At 47.3% G+C, this 16,247-nt stretch overlaps 1 protein-coding gene and 1 long non-coding RNA gene across 3 annotated transcripts in view; one reads left to right on the top strand and one right to left on the bottom strand.

Annotated features, from left to right (window-relative positions):
• LOC121111297 overlaps positions 1-348 on the bottom strand; it is a 7,084-nt gene extending 6,736 nt beyond the window's left edge. The window contains exon 1 of the long non-coding RNA XR_005861533.2: positions 1-348. This exon is cut by the window's left edge and continues 2,463 nt beyond it. This is a non-coding gene — a long non-coding RNA (uncharacterized LOC121111297).
• A 120-nt stretch (positions 349-468) lies between these two features.
• On the top strand, positions 469-14,468 carry ASB1 (ankyrin repeat and SOCS box containing 1). Of its 2 annotated transcripts, XM_004942513.5 has the most exons (6): positions 469-625; positions 750-891; positions 3,423-3,725; positions 8,037-8,422; positions 10,033-10,210; positions 10,834-14,468. In XM_004942513.5, the coding sequence occupies exons 1-5, from the start codon at positions 535-537 to the stop codon at positions 10,164-10,166; spliced, it is 1,056 nt and encodes a 351-aa protein (XP_004942570.1). In that variant the 5' UTR covers positions 469-534; the 3' UTR covers positions 10,167-10,210; positions 10,834-14,468. The 2 variants fall into 2 exon arrangements, with proteins under 2 accessions (XP_004942570.1, XP_421885.3); XM_421885.7 differs by having other exon boundaries at positions 10,033-14,468.
• The last annotated feature ends 1,779 nt before the right edge of the window (positions 14,469-16,247 follow it).

Here is a 16,247-nt window from a genome sequence, read left to right on the forward strand (position 1 = left end):
TGCTCATGTCTTCATGGCTTGCCTTTATGCTGACAGCCAGCTCAACCCATCCTCAACACAGTTCCTCTCTCCCCAGCAGCAGAGGGGCAGATCCTGTCCCTCGCCCTGCTGACAACACTGCTTTTGATGCAGCCCAGGGTATGGTTGGCTTTGGGCTGTGAGGGCACAGTGCCGACTCATGTCCAGCTGCCATCCACCAGCACCCCCAGGTCCATTTTGGCAGGGCTGTGCTCCATCCTTACATCCCCCAGCTTGCACTGACGCCGAGGGTTGCCATGACCCAGGTGCAATACGCGGTGCCGGCGGGCAGCTCCGTGAGGAGCTCCGACGGCGGCCGGGCCGAGCAGCTCTGAAGGAGGAATCGCTCACGGCCGCGCTCGGCGCCGTGGAGAGCCGCCTCCTCCGGCCGGGGAAAACCACCTTAACGGGGAGGCAGGAAGCGGCGGCGGGCACCAATCAGGCCGGGCTGGGGAAGGGAGGGCCGTGGCGGCGGCGGAGAGGAGGCCGCGATGTGAGCCGGGTGCCTGCGGGCGGATGGCCGAGGGCAGTCCCCCCGGCGGTGGGGCCGCCCCGAGCGGCGGCGGGGAAGCTGCGGGCGCCCTCAGCGCCCCGGGCGGGCCCGCAGGTAACGTGAGGCGGGGAGAGCTGCGGGTGCGGCCCTGGGGGTGAAGCCCGGAACCTGCGCGGGTCGGGGCTCCGAGCACCCGCCCGCCCCAGCGCTCAGCCCAGCGCCCCTCTCTCCAGCGCAGGTCGGAATCTGAAGGAGTGGCTGCGGGAGCAGTTCTGCGACCACCCCCTGGAGCACTGCGAGGACACCCGGCTACACGATGCAGCCTACGTGGGGGATCTGCCCACGCTGAAGAGCTTGCTGGAGGAGGAGAGCTTCCAGAGGTGAGGGGGCTGCTCCCGCCCGGAGCCAGCCCAGCCCTGCCCGCTGGTGTGCAGCATGGGACCAGGGGGAATCCAGTACAAGGTCAGGCTTAAACCCATGCTGAAGCTTTTGGATAATCCATTCTGAAGCTTTTGGCTAACAAAAATCTGATGTGGCTACCCACCCCTGGGCTGTGTTTAGCCCCTCATTGCAAGAAAGGCACTGAGACCCTGGAGCATGTCCAGAGAATGGCAATAGAGCTGTGATGGTCTGGAGCACAACTCTTAATGGGAAGTGGCTGAGGGAACTGGGGTTGTTCAGTGTGGAGGAGAGGAGGCTCAGGGAAGACCTCACTGCTCTCCATAATTGCCTGAGAGGAGGTTGTTGTGAGGTGGGGGCTGGCCTCTTCTCCCAGATAACAGTGATAGGAGGAGAGTTGATGGCCTCAAGTTGCTCCAGAGGAGGTTCAGATTGGATGTTAGGAACAATTTCTTCTCAGAAAGAGTGGTGAGGCAGTGGCACAACTGCCCACAATGGTGGTGGGGTTGACATCCATGGAGGTGTTCCAGACCTGTGAAGATGTGGCACTGAGACACATAGTGAGCATGGTGGGGATGCGTTGGGGTTGGACTTGGTGATCTTGGAGGTCTTTTCCAACCTTAATGATTCTACAGTTCCACGATCCTCCCCCTCCTCCCCATAGCCTGCTCCGTTTGAACAGCTTTCCCGCTGATAGAAGTGCTGTGCTCTGTTTCTACAGGAGCTGTGTCTGGTGGGATGCTGCTCTGCCCACACTTGGAATCAACCCTGTGTTTGTCTCACTGGAGGCAAATCTCAAGCCAGTTTGTGAACTTGCAGTGTCCATGCACAAACTCTTTTTGGATCATGATGGAAATGCAATACCATGAAAATAAGAGTCTACATATAATGAGAAAAACATACAAAAGGGGTTATAATCAAATTTTAAACCTGAAACACCCTATGTTACAAAATCTACCCAGAGCTGAGTCTCTGACCATGGGGATAGTTAATTAATTTTCCTGCAATATGGAGAAAAATGCTTAGAGTGCACAGTGTTTACTAGCCTTAAAAAACTGTCATTTCAGCAAAAATTGAGAATGAACCAACCCCTTTTTCTGTCATCTAGACAGCTCTGCTGGGCCTCTTTGGTCCCTTGGTCTGAGATTTTGCCTTCTTTTTTTTACCACGCTGTAGGACCAGGCAGCCCTTTGAGAGAGTGAGCTGGCCCAGGTTTCTTGGGCCTGGAAACAGCAAAGTTTGGCAGGACCTGCAGCACCATCACACAGGTGGTAGAGTGAACAGAAAAGTGTTGTCTTTGAATACAGTCGCTGAATTATTAAGAGTGGAGAAGACCTCTAAGATGATCAAGACCATCTGTTGGCCCATCACCATCATGGCCACTATTGTGGTACTGGGTGTAGGGTAGAGATGCCCAAACCTGCTAGGGAGCACTTCTACAGGGTTTATTTTACTCTTCTTCTTAAAACGTTTGAAGAAAAAAAAAGACTGTAGCATTGCTCTCTTAGCCAGTTGCAATAAGTGCAGTGTATGAAAAGTGTTTTGTTCTGTTCTTGTTACACAGGCCAGGATGGAGTGAGCTAGAAGAGCAAATCCACCACTGCTCTGGCTAAAGGGCACTTTGGCCAGCATGCATTGGCCTTAAAGAAATCCCTTTCTCTTGGCACATTGTTTCTAAAAGAGTATGCGCAGAGATTTACAAGGAGTTAGGGACTGAGGCCTGGATATTTGAGATTTATGGGTCTAACCTGAGATCTGGATTACTGTAGTGTGTGTGACAAGTAGTACAAGTGATTTCAGAGGGGATCCAAGCAGCCTCCTGCCAGACAAGTCTTATATAAATTGAATAAAAGCTCTTCTGCCAATAGGCTAACAAGGATGCCAATGGTTTATTTCTGCTGTTCTGTTTAGCATGGCATCCCTCTCCAAGCCATCTCCTTCCTTGCTGGCAGGGCTGTGTTTGCACTGTCTTGAGCTACCCTGGATTTGCATTTATGTCATTCCGTGGTGCCAGGCTGAGCATGTGGACATGCCAGCAGAGTGATAGAGATGTATGTCTGCGTTTCCATGCATTTTTCCTCCTGTAGTCCTTTTCTGTTTCCCTGCTGCTTTGACAACCTTCTGCCACTTTTGGAGCAGCTTCAGTTAAGCAGTTTTGGTCCCTAGCTTGGTCACTTCTGGTGGGGGACATCTTCCCATGGAAAGGGAGTAGAGGGTGGGGTTTCTTTGGTCATTTTGGCTGAGTTTTGAGGAAGGGTTTGTCCCTCATTGTGCATATGTGCAGTTCCTGACACAGCAGAACTGCAGTAGAGCCCATAGTCCAGGCATGCCATATCTGCAGCACCTGCTGCAGTGGAGGCAGGCTATTGGCAGGAGCTTTTCAGAGCTGCTATAAAGCCCTCAAAATATGGAGGAAAACTTGAGGGGTGCTGTTTGGGCTCTCCTCTGGGGCTGGGGCAGGTGGGGAGGCAGAAGGTGACCGGAGACCTCTTGACCCCATGTTTCTCACCAGCCGGATCAATGAAAAGTCGGTGTGGTGCTGTGGCTGGCTGCCCTGCACTCCTCTGCGCATTGCCGCCACCGCTGGCCATGGCCCCTGTGTCGACTTCCTCCTCCAGAAAGGGGCTGAGATCGACCTGGTGGATGTGAAGGGGCAGACCGCCCTCTACGTGGCTGTGGTCAACGGGCACCTCGAGTGTGCCAAGATCCTGCTGGAAGCTGGAGCTGACCCCAATGGCAGCCGGCACCATCGCAGCACTCCTGTCTACCATGCAGCGCGCGTGGGCCGGGCAGACATCCTCCAGGAGCTGATCAGGTGAGAAATGTGTCCTGGAGATGATCCCGATGGGGTGGGAGAATGGCTTTGCCTTGCTTTCCTTCTTCCCTTGGATCTTTCCATTATGTGGCTGGGGGTATCCATTCCCTCCTCACCTACCTGCTTGACAAAGCTGAACAAGAGGACTGCTGACATGAGAAGTTCCTGAAAGGGTGTTAGGTGTCTTTCCCTTTGTTTGGGCATGGTGACAGATCCTGTTTTTGTGTCCACCATCCACTATTCAGCCTTGCAGACCATTTTCCCCTCTGCTTCTGTCTTGACTGCTTGGTTTCTGCTACTGCCCAGTGGCCAGCTCCTCACCCCTGTTGCTCACGGGATGGATCACCCACCCAACCAGAAAGCATCTTTGCTTAGTTCTGCTGCTCTGAACACTTTCTGTCCTTGGAAACAAAGGCAGCACAGTCTGTTCTTGGCTGCCAGGCACATGCCCATCAGTAGGGCACTCTCCATGCACTACACCAGCAGGGAGTGGGCTCAGGGTCCAGCAGAAGGCTGTGTAAGCTTGAGTTTCCTTCCTTTGGCATGCCATGATACTTCCTGTCTTCTAAATTGGAAGCTGTTTGTACAAGGGACCATGCTGAGCAACTATATGAGCCTTTGATGCCAAATAATAGTGGATTATAGGGGGGAAAATACAGGTTGTAGAAAGGAGTAGTAAAAGAACAGAAAGTTTATTTGGATTCACAGAGAAACACTCTCCAAGGAATCCCTTCAATGGCTGTAACTGCTAGAAAATAACAACGGAAAGGAATTTTGCTTGTGGGCAAATTAATTTTCACACAGTGCAGCTTTAAGGAAGCTGAGAAGTGAAAAGAAGGAGGGAAATTGTTCCCACTCTTGCAAACTGAGAGAAGGATGTCCCCATTGCCACGCGCTTGCTGGTATGGGGTTCAGCATACATATTGCATTCCCGAGAGTCTCCCCTGATGTCCACTAAGGCAGGGTGATATGTAGCAAATGGTATTTCAGCACATGGAGAGCTGATGCATTGATTTATGTGTCTGCTCCTCGGGATACCTTGCCAGCAATATTAAAAGCAAGATTTTGGAAAACTTTCAGGATTAAAAATTAACTGGAGTTTGTCCAATGCCTTTTTATTAGATGATGTCTCTCCCAGGGCTGCTAAGCTAATACTAAATTGTCAGATTGCCCAAAATTTCAAGTATCTCGGAATACAGATTTCACAGATCTCTTCAGAGTTGCTTCCTTTAAAATGCAGTCTTATGTTACAAAGCTCTCTCAGAGATTTTCAGAAATGTTGCTCTAAAGGATTTGGCAGAAGAAATGCGATGAGGAAGATGCTTTTACTGAGATATGAGAAAGCATTTCTGAATATTCAGCTTGAGAGAGCCTCAGTGTTCTGAAATGAAAGACTGGTTAGTCAAGCTTGCTGCAGGTGTCCAAACATCACCTGGTTCAATTTTCGTAATCATAAGGCAGCACAGTCAGGATTCCTGAATCCTGCCACAATTGCTGAACCAGCTAAGCAAGCAATAATTGAAATTGTATCCACTAATAGTAAATACACACATAGTTATGGAATGGAGATCCATTTTATAAAACAACTGGCAGAAATATTTGCAGTTGTATTTCCAAGGTATAGATTACTTTCCTAACAGCTTGTTATGTGATTGTGTTACGATGGGATTGACCATCATACTGTATTTGCAGCACAACTGAGGGATGACCTCAGGATGAGAAGGTCCTTCTGCTGCACTAAAAGCAGCAAAAAAGCAATCTGACAAATCCCACCAGTGCCTCAGTCAGGTACCTGTCTCTGAAATAGCAGAATTCCATGTTTTGGGGAGGTGGGAGACTGAGAATGAGAATGTTGACAACAATAATGAAAAGGGATTGAGACAGAAATGAGAGTCAGAGTGCCGTGTGGTCAGAACTATGGCTGCAGAAGGCAGTGGCCCCGTAGCCATCCTGTGACTGTCCCGTAGTAGCACAGATGATCCCATTCAAATGCTTGTGTAGCCTGACTTTTAAGTGTTTTCTTTATCTATAGGGAACATATGTGATTGCCTGTGCAAAACAGAAACGTTGTGGAAGACTCCAGAAGATGGGAATGTCCCATTAAAGTGCAGTGAACTGGGAAGCAAAGCTTGTTGCTGTGGCTATAATGACGCTCAGTAGTATCATTACTGCATAGCTCCAATCTTTTCTTGCTTTTCTCCACACTATAGATCTCCTGAGGTCTTAGCCAAGATCCTCATGCTCAGGAGATCTTGTGCATTGGGGTAGAAACACCCTGCATGCCATTTGCAGCTCTCAGACAGATTTCCCCAGCCCTTGTTGTCCATGTGCTTAATTTAAATGAGATGTAGAATCGTCAAGTATCCCAAGTTGGAAGGGACCCATAAGGGTCTTCACATCCAACTTGACTATTCCTATCCTCTGATCTGAAGTGCTTGGTTAAGTATTTAATGGGTAGGGACCAGTCTCTACTGGGATCAGCAAGAGACATGCTTGCAGTGAGGAAGAATTTGTCCTCATGTGGTTTCCTTACTTGTTTTTTATTAACTGCAGAAAGGAATATTGTGTGCTTTCTAGGAAGACAGAAAATCTAGTTCTCTGAATGCTTGATTTGCAATTTTGAGAGGGGGGCTGGTGACTGAAGGAATGTCTTATTCCTGTGAGGGAAAGAAACAGGGGTTTGCTTGATCTATAACACTGCAATTAAAGCTGGTTACACCTCAGGGGATTGTGTTGTCTTCCTCCTTGTTCCAGCCCAAGCTGCACGTGAAGCAGATGGGGAGCTGTGGTGTCCCACTGCTTGGGTTGTTACCCAGCCTGGGGGAAATAAATGCTTGTTTCTACAGTCTCTTCTTTGTGCTGCATTACCATTTTTTGAATTCCATGCTTTTCTAGAGTGTGACACCTGACCTTTTTGCTCCTGTTTTTTTGGCTGTTTCCTTCACTTCCTCCAAATAAATAAAAATAAAAGGAATCAAAGCCAATACGCCCTGTATTCTGCTCTTTCAAACTTACAGCCACCTGTACTCCCTGAAAAGAAGTATGCCACTTATGCTAGTTTCTATTCCATGATGATGTTGATTTCCTTTGAGCTGGGCTGTAGCCTGCTTGCCTGCCTTTACACCACGGCAAGCTGGCACCTGCTTTGCTTTGGCCGCGGGGCTTATGGAGCAGTTGAGAGGCCATGACCCGGTGCAGCAAATATGTGAAGTATTAACTTTTCTCTGGGGTAGCGTGAGGCCTGAGACACTTGCAAAAGACTTGAGAGATTTTCTGTTGCAGCTTCTGGAGGTCCCTGCTTCAGCGCCCAGAGTGCTGGCCAGTGAACTGTAATCTCTTATGCAGTGTCTCACGTTATATATAACCTGAAAATTGAGCGATGCAGGATGGATGGGGAGAGCAGAACGCCTTGACAACAGTTATTTTATATTTTTCTAGTTTCTTACATGCTCAGAATTGGCAGGTACATCCCATCAGCTGAGATAAACGCTAGAGAAAAGGTCTTTCTTTGACTCAGATTTATTTTTGATGGGATTTCAACCATCCAAGTTTCTTGAGGAGCAGGATTTATCATACGTGTTTCACTGCTGAGCACTGATTTCTGTTTCCATTTCCCTGCTGTTTGTGACAGGCAGATCAATTGCTTGTATTGCTTTTTGGCCTGTTTTATACTGGTGGGGAAGTTACTTCACTGCATCCCTTCAACTGAGTCATTTGGAAACATCCTCTGCTTCCCAGCCAGCCCATTAGCATCCAACATTACATGCTGCTGGCTCAGTGCTGAGCTGTTCCTTGTGCCAAAGCTGTGCTTGGCATATCCTTTAGGAGGGTGAGGGAAGGTGTCCCTCAGCTGCTTCTCTTCTGTCTTGAGCCTGGGCTATTTCTGGCAGCGAGACAGCTTTGCTTCTTGAAGATCAGACCATGCTGGGTATGTCATCCCTGCTTCTGTACTAAGCCTGTCCTTGGAAGAGAGGCATTACAAAAAGGTCCCCTGAATTAACTTTGAAGGGAAATGGGTGAAATTGCATTAAGCCACTTGCAGACACCCTTCTTCTGACCCAGTGTGGCCTTAATTTGACTTTTTCCCCTGTACTTTGTCATTGAATGACACAAGAAGTTAGCCAGACCCTTCTGGGAGTAAGTGTGGGTGTGTCATTGGGTGGTGGGCTCAGATAAACCAAGGACAGGCAGCCCACGTGGCACTCATCCTCTTGGTGATCTTTGCCTTCATCATGGCCGTGTTGTGCCCCTGGGCTGCTAGTCATGCTGATGTTGCCCTTGTTTCCAAATGGTTAATACTCTCCCTTCTAGATATGGTGCAGATGTGGATGTGAATCACCACCTCGCTTCTCGGGTCTCCAGCCCCTCCTTGCGACCCCTCACCACACTTGTGGTCTGTCCACTATACATCAGTGCTGCCTACCACAACCTTCAGTGCTTCCGGCTGCTGCTCCAGGCTGGAGCCAACCCAGATTTTAATTGCCGTGGGCCAATCAACATCCAAGGCTTCTCTCGGGGCTCACCCGTGTGTGTGATGGACGCTGTCCTGCGGCATGGCTGTGAGGCGGCATTCATCCACCTCTTGATTGACTTTGGAGCCAACCTGAACCTGGTGAAGGTGGAGGCCTTGGAATTTGACTCCACGGGGAGGGTCAAAGTCAACCCTGAGGCTCTGCAGGTCTTCAAAGAAGCACGAGGTAAGTGGCTTTGACTTACTGTGGTGACTGGTTTTATCGAGGTCTGGATTCAGGAGAATTTCCTGGCACTGATAACTCAGCTCAATGGCCCCCTTGTTCTGAGCTAGACTCCCTGTTTTTCTCTTGTTGCATTGTGCACTTTTCACCTGTTTTCCCTCTTGTATCCTTGAGCTCCCAGCGATCCCTGTCTCCTCAGTACAGCCCCTGTAATTTTACTTTTTAAAATCTTCCTCCCAGCTCTTTTCTATTGCCTGGTGTTGTCCTCAGCTGCCTAAGGGAAGGTTAGGCAGGAGGGTGGTATCATAGCAGGGGTTTGGGTCTACAAACCACAGGCAGGTATATCCTGTTGGACCCAGTTCTCCAGAGCTGTACAGATGTGTCCTCACTATTCTTGAGCGTCCCTGTGCTCAAGGGGTGTCTGGGCAGGCTTCTTGGGAAATAAAGATACAGTGGTGGTAGCCAATGGGGAAAAAAAAGGAACTAAAATGGTGGAAGAAAGTGGGGAAGCAAATGAGTTGCAGAAGTAAGCCTTAGCCTCCAGTCCAAACTTGCCTTAATCATAGAATCATAGAATCACAAAGGTTGGAAAAGACCCACAGGATCATCCAGTCCAACCATTCACCCATCACCATTGGTTCTCACTAAACCATGAATTTATATGATTTAATAATTTATCTGATATATATTTTTTTTAATAACAAAAGTGGCATCACTTCAGTGTATACCCTACTTTCAGCAAGGGCAGCACCTCATAAAACCATCAGGTTCATCTGGTAAAGGCTGAGGCTTTGTACCACAGTCCAAAGTGGGGTTTCCCTCTTGAACTCCAGACCAGAGAAATTCAAAAGAGTTTCAGGATGTGGGATCCAATTCCCAGGCTCCACCCCGAAGTTATTCAGCTTTGTACATGTCTTTTCCAAACCTGCCTGGACTTTTGCTGAGAGGAGACACAACTACAGAGCAGGTGGTTTCCATTAAGCCTGTTTTTAGGAGGCAAATGGGACACCTCAGGTAGAAGATGTTGGATAATGGAGGGATACCCAGGAGACCCTGGGTATCCTGAATCAACACGAACGCCACCATCCTCATCCCTGTGATGGAAGAGCTCACCATGAACTCAATGGAAGCCATCAAAGGAAATCTGTGATAAGACCTGAGCTGAACATCAGTGCTGTTGATTTGCAGGGGATGATTTAGTGCAAAAAAAAAAAAAAAAAGTCCACATCTTTTAAAAATGATTGGATTAGTATAAAGCCTCTCCACTGCCTCGCTTGGTGTGGATTGGGCAGTGATCTTTTGAACCCTCTCTGGCAGGAGCTTGCTCTGTAGTCACAACCCCTTGCAGTTGCCCTTTTTACCCTTCCTTACTGCCTGTGTGGCAGCTGTGATTGCTCCAAATCCTTGGCCAAAAGGTTTGGCCTCCTTGTAGGGAGGATTTGTGCATACTCAGCTCTCCTGCACTGCCTTCGTGTTGCTGTGCAGGTCATAGCCTCAGCATTTGGAAGGGGTAAATGGCTCCTCCGCTGCCAGCCGTAGCTCTGCACAATTTACATGCTGTTATCTTCTTCCATCTGTCCCTCAACAGTTCCTCTCTGCTTTCTTTATTGCAGGCCGCGCCCGGAGCCTGTTGTCTCTCTGCCGCATAGCTGTTCGAAGAATACTTGGCAAATCTCGTCTGGATCTGATCCATATCCTTCCAGTCCCAGACCCCATTAAACAATTTTTACTTCATGAACACAGTTAAAGGGCAACCGGCTGCTTTCTGGGACAGTTTGATTTGCTAAACGAGTGAGTTGACAAAGCCAGGTGCCAGTTCTAGCCCTTAGCCCCCAGAGAAATACTGGTTTGCTCATGGAATGCACATAATTCCCTGCCCCTGTGGGTTTCCCTTCCAGATTTAGGGTGCAATGATTTTGTGTGTCTACACTTAAGCTGCCAGTTATCTAACTGGAGATCTGTTTGCAACTGGTTGGGCAATGAGGCCACAAGTGTGTGTGGCTGTTACATGAGCAAACACAGTATATCCCATAGCTGTTAGCATATGTCTGTTTGTTACGACTCTACCTCTGTTATTGCTCCGTGTTACACACACCTTGGGTCTCAGAGGCACTTTTGTGTGGCAAATGTTCCTGTACTTAAGCCTTTCATTTTCCTACAGCGTGCAAGGGAGTCTCTCCTTGCCTTGGTAAGGGGATTACAGCAGCACTGTTCTCTTTCTGCTGTCAGTACCTGGCCTTTCTCTTCCCTGTGGAGTTTGTGGTTGCTGCTGTAAAAGTGGGTATATTTTCTTCTGTCCTCTTCTGGTGTGAAATGCATCAAGTTTCCTGTCCAGTGCTGTGCATTACTTGGAGAATTGTATCCGTGTCTCTACGTGCTGCAAGGTAGCTGCTGACTTGGCTTTCTTCCTGTAGAGGCCCCATTGCACAGATGGGAGAGTAGCAGAACGTGTAATCCTATCCCGTCTGAGTCGTTTCTACAGACCACCAGATCTGCTGTGGCACATTGGCTCGTCTTCCAGCACTGTGATGGATGAGGCAAGGGTTGGCTAGTCCTCCTCCCAGCTGCCCAGGACACTGCTGTAGCACAGATGAGAAGATTTGGAGAGAAGAGGAAATGGTATTTTCACCCATGGAAACCGAATAGTGTGGAGTTCATTGCAGGGATGATGTGATCCTTGTGGTTCAGTCACTGCTGCAGTGGTGGTGGGACAAGGACTGTGATACTCAGATGAAGCCAGAATGTGAACCTGAAAGATTTCTAGGGTACTTTCTGGAAAAGCAATGACCAAACTCATCTGTTCACTGTAAAATTGGTTTGAATATTTGAGAATGACCAAGAATGACCAGGAGTGAAAGGGCTGCTAAATTAAATTGTTGTCTTGTGGTGCTGGATAGTGGTTGATGCAATGGCTGTGAATATATCTGTGTCATTATGAAGAAAAAGATACCAAAAATTATCTGTAGACTGCCTTCTTGCAATATTCCAGTGATTGTGACCTTACTGAGGGCCCAGTTAAAGTAGGTGACAATGCTGAGCACATAGAAATTCCTACCTACCTTTTACTCCTTACCTCACAGAAGCATGACCAGACAGCACCCTTCCAGATCCACCTAACAGACCTTTTTGTTTGATCTTGCTTCTCAGCACTGTGGAGAAGGGAGAAGAAAGGACATTTTATCTTTTACCGAAGAATTAGGAGGTAGCATGATTGTGAATGAAGTAGTCCTTTATAGAGCCTTTGCCAGCAGTGTTTTACCCTGAATGAGTGCTCTGCTCTTAGATACTCCTTGAATTGCTGCACAATTCACATCAGTTGCTGAAGGAGGAGGGGTAAGTTGCATGTCTTTTACTTGGAGATACCTGCTTAAAAATACTTGAAGAAAGAGCAGAAAGGTGAATAGGGTGTAACACTAGTTTATGAAATGCTTTTTTTCCAGATGCATCAGTGACTGCAAACTCACAGCTAAGTTTCTGATCTTCCCACTGGGATGTTTTTTATGGCGGAGTTTGATAAGCAATGGTGAACTTCTTTGTATGTTTTTATTATCTGCTGAAGCATCTTTCTAAGATGCTTACGCAGAAGGAGGAAGGGCAGGAAGAAATGGAGACTCTTGATTGTTTCCTTTTATTTCTGTTCCATGTCTGGGCTTGGAAGAGCAGTCAGGTGGCCTTGTACATTGCTTTGCTTGCTTATTTTAGCATAGGGAGGCAAGATTTGCATTGCTGAGCATTGCGCTGTTGAGAAAAGGCTGAAGTGTGGTCACACTCACTCACTGTTCAGACACTTGCAAAAATCCTCATCAGATGAGATATAATGGCAAGGATGTGTAGCTATGGGCATGCTTTCAAGGTGAGAAGGCAGCAGTATTGCATTGTTTCCTTTTCAGGCTTGCAGATGGTTTAGGTTTTCACCGTACGGGAGGCCAGGGCAGCCCATGAGCGTGTTGCCTGAGAGTTGTGTGCCTGCTTTATGGAAGTGTTAACATGCCTAAAAGATGCAGGCAGGTTGTAAAGCTGCTTGTCACCTTGCCGGTAGAACCATAATGTTTTGCAGGAGCACGGACCAAACATATTCTCTAGCCCTAGTGTATAGAGGCAGAAAACGAGGGAGGATGTCTAGAGAAAATGCCATGGCAACAGCTTCTTTGGGTCGACTTTTTCACCCCAATTTTTACTTCACATAGTTTTGCAAACCACTCACACATTAGTGCCTTTTGGGAGAAAGTAGCTGGGTAGAAGTGGAAGGCACGTGCTCCTCTGGGAAGGCATAACAACTCAGTGTACAATGTAAGTAGAGTGTATAGTTAAATCTAAGCCTCTGCAGATATATGTTATAAGTTTCATTATAGCTGCCTTCTGCACTTGTTCTGTTGACTGTTGTGCCCTTGACTGACACTGTCCTACATCCCTCTTGTGGATAGTCAGCCAGTGAAGCCTTACCCAGGCCAACAATTGTAGCCATCCTTCTGTGCTCCCTGCCAGAACCGTGACTGCCATAAAAAGTCCTCTCTTTCCATGGACTGTCAGTATGTAGTACTGATAGGACTCCTTTGTAGGTTCTGTTAGTAAGCTCAAGCTATGCTGAGGGTGGGGTCTTCTGCCTCGCTTAGTTACCCATTCTTTATTTATGATTTGAAGTACAGTAATCATGATGCTCCAACAGTGTGCTGAACTTTGTGCATAGGGGTAGTCCTTTTGACCTCAAGTTTAAGGTCTTCAAATCCAACTGGTAGTCCAAAGTATTCCCCTAACTGTGAATACTTGAAGTCCCCGAGCTGTAGGTTGAAGGATGGTTCCCACACTCTTATAGCAAACAAGCTTAAAGTTCAGCAAGCACTTGGGTGTCTGCACAGTCAAACCCTTGAAGTGCAGGAGGCTTTTTGCTGGACTACCCACCCATCTGCCATCTTAATTGAGGGACTGCGTCTCCTGCCAAGGTTTCAGCCTTAAACCTGAATGGACTATCTTTTTGAGGGACTGAAGAGAGCCCAGTGCTTTAGAAAAACTCGCATAACACTAAGCTGTAAGTGTGAAGGCTGCTGCTGGAGTAGTCCTTGTGGACATTGGTTGCTAGGCAACATAAACCCAGCTTTGCCTAGATGAAATGGTTTAATACACAGAATATCTGCAATTTTCATTGTAATAATGAATCTCAAATTAGATTTATGATGTCCTTCAGGGCCACAGCACATATCCTCTGGCTGTCCCTGTCCCTTTAAACCCAATAAACAATAGTCTTCCAATATGAAATCTGAAAAATAATATGCATATATTATGTCTTCACAATATATAAGTGACATTTATTTTTGCCTTAATTCAGACTTTACCATTTCCTCCTATGTAGCAATGCATTTTTTGTAAAACTATTATTTTCCATGCTGTCTGAGAGGCGTGCTCAGATAACATGAATAACAAGTGAGACATGGGAAACTGAACAGTTCTGCAGTGTACATCCCCTCTACTGAAGAATGCCTGTTGTATTTGTGCATAATGTATGAAGTGTGCATTGTGTGGCCTTGCTGTAAGCATTGGGTGGGATGAGATTTGGAAAGTGGTTAAAGAACTGAAGCAGATCTGGAATAAGCAAAAATATCCAAAGGAGTCTTTTTCTCGTAGGCTTTCTTCTTATCTTTGTTGTATAGGGACTTTTGAGAGCACAAAATGCTGGTAGCTGGTGTAATACCCAAATGTAACTTCCTGTCATTTGGGAGTTGTGCAAATGGCAGAATGGAATCTATCAGGTTGCTGTGTTGTTTTTTTTTTCTCCTTCCCTTATTCAAATAAAGCACTTTTTACACCAAAACTGGCCTTTGAGGCACGGCACCTCTTTAGCCCTTGTTCCATTGAAGAAAGGAGTCTAGGAACCTGCCCAGGACAAAGCAGAGGTGACAGCCAAGAGTGTTGCTTCAAGGAGCACTATTCAGTGCTCTTTTCTTTTGCCCAGGGTAGAATGATTGTGCACAGCAGTAAGATTTGATCCAGGAGCAGATAGGAGATATCTGTGGTGGATCTGCGTGTAGCTAAATAAAGACGTTCCAGTGCAAGATCTTGACTGTGTGCCTAATCATTTACCTCACCACGGGAAGGAGAAATGCTTCTATGTGTTTCCTAATATTCCTAAACCTGAATTATTTCCTGGTTTTCCTACTCCTGAATCCAGGTCCTGTAGCTGACTCCTCAGCCTGTTTTGTAGCCACTGGAGGGGGCTGGAGAACCATGCTTCCTGCAAGTGGGTTACAGCCACAGGCTTAGCAGTGGTTTCCTGTACCATTGTCACCCCTGGACAGTTTTCAAGAGGGATGTGGCAACCAAATCAAACCATAACCCAACAGGGATGCGCAGAGCAAACGGCTCTCAGGAGCATCTCCCCCACCTGTTCTCATTCACAAGCTCACATCCTCAGCATTGCTGACCTGCCCTTCCCTTGGAGTGCCATGGCAGCATTGTCACCCCCTGCTGCTTTGAGCAGCCCGCAGGTCTTGTCTTTCCACCCAGTCCTTCAAAATATACTGTAGAAGGCTCTTTAGACCTCTAATTTCTGTTTCTGCTTTATTTGGGTCCATCTCTGGAAATGTAGCCCCTCAGTTTATCCTAGCGTGGAAGTACCCCAAAGGCAGTGTAATTCTTCAGAGCGTTTTGGTTCTTATAACTTGGCATTTTCTGATATTTTCATTGGAAAACTCCCTACGAGCTCAAGCTGCAAGCATTTCTGGTGGGTGCGCTCTTCCTTCTAGCGATTAGCAGGTGTAGTGCAGTCTACCTGTAACATCTGGATAGGTTGCATTCTTTACTCAGGTGGTACAAGGAGAGTTTCGGGTACATAGTCCCTGTGGCTGTCTCCAATCAAGGATGCCAATCTGTTGTTTAGGATTCCTGCTGGGAAACATTTGTCCTAGCTGATGCCAGAATTTCCTCTAAAGGCAATAAGAGGAAGGAAATGATGAAATGATTTGGAATGATGGTGCTGGTGGATCAAAACTAAGCTAAATGAACCCTGATCTGAAATTCTAGAAATCACATCCAACCTTGGTATTGCTGTAGTTCAGAAGTGGCTCCTTCCTGCGCTCCAGCATAAGGCTGTCCCAAATGGGTGCCCATAACCCTCCTGGGGAATGGGTCAGCAACTATCTCCATGCTGCAGCTTGGAAAGAACTGGAGATTTATTGTCACTGGGGAGAGATCCAAGCTCCAAATGCCAGCCTGATAAATGTGGAATTGTTTAAATGGCTGCTGCACTCAAGCCTTGAATTTGCATGCTGTAAACCTGTCCCCTCTTAGTCGTCTCTCTGGAGGAGACATGCTGAGGTTTCTGGTCACCTCTCATTGAATTTCTTGTATTTCTTGGGGAGAAGAGCCCATCTGAGAGCCTGCCCTTGATTTTTATAATGTCATCACAACGTTTTTTTTTAATTAATCACACTCATCAATCTTATCTTAGGGTCTGATGTAGTTACTTTTCCTGCAGCAGTGAGGAAGGGAAGAGGTTTTGCTTTGCACTATGAAATGCTCAAATATTTGCCCTGGGCTATGAAAACCAACCAAGGCTGCAGTAAATCTCACAGTCTCAAAGTATTTCCTCTAGTATGTGTTACTTCCATTCCCCCAGCTCCTGCTGGGGAAGCCCCTGGTTGTTTAACTTGCTTTGTTCCCTATCAGCTCCTTCAGGGTCATTTTCCAGTTTCTCTACATGAGCCCTCTGTCCCATGCAAGGTGTAACCTGCAAGAAAAAGAAACCCACACAGTGTTCAAGCCTTGTACAGAGGAAAGGAGGCTCCAGGCCTCTGAGACCATCGTTGCACCACAGAGCCCATTAATCCGTCTCCAG

Source organism: Gallus gallus, chromosome 7, assembly GCF_016699485.2.
Source record: "Gallus gallus isolate bGalGal1 chromosome 7, bGalGal1.mat.broiler.GRCg7b, whole genome shotgun sequence".
NCBI classification, from domain to species: Eukaryota; Metazoa; Chordata; class Aves; order Galliformes; family Phasianidae; genus Gallus; species Gallus gallus.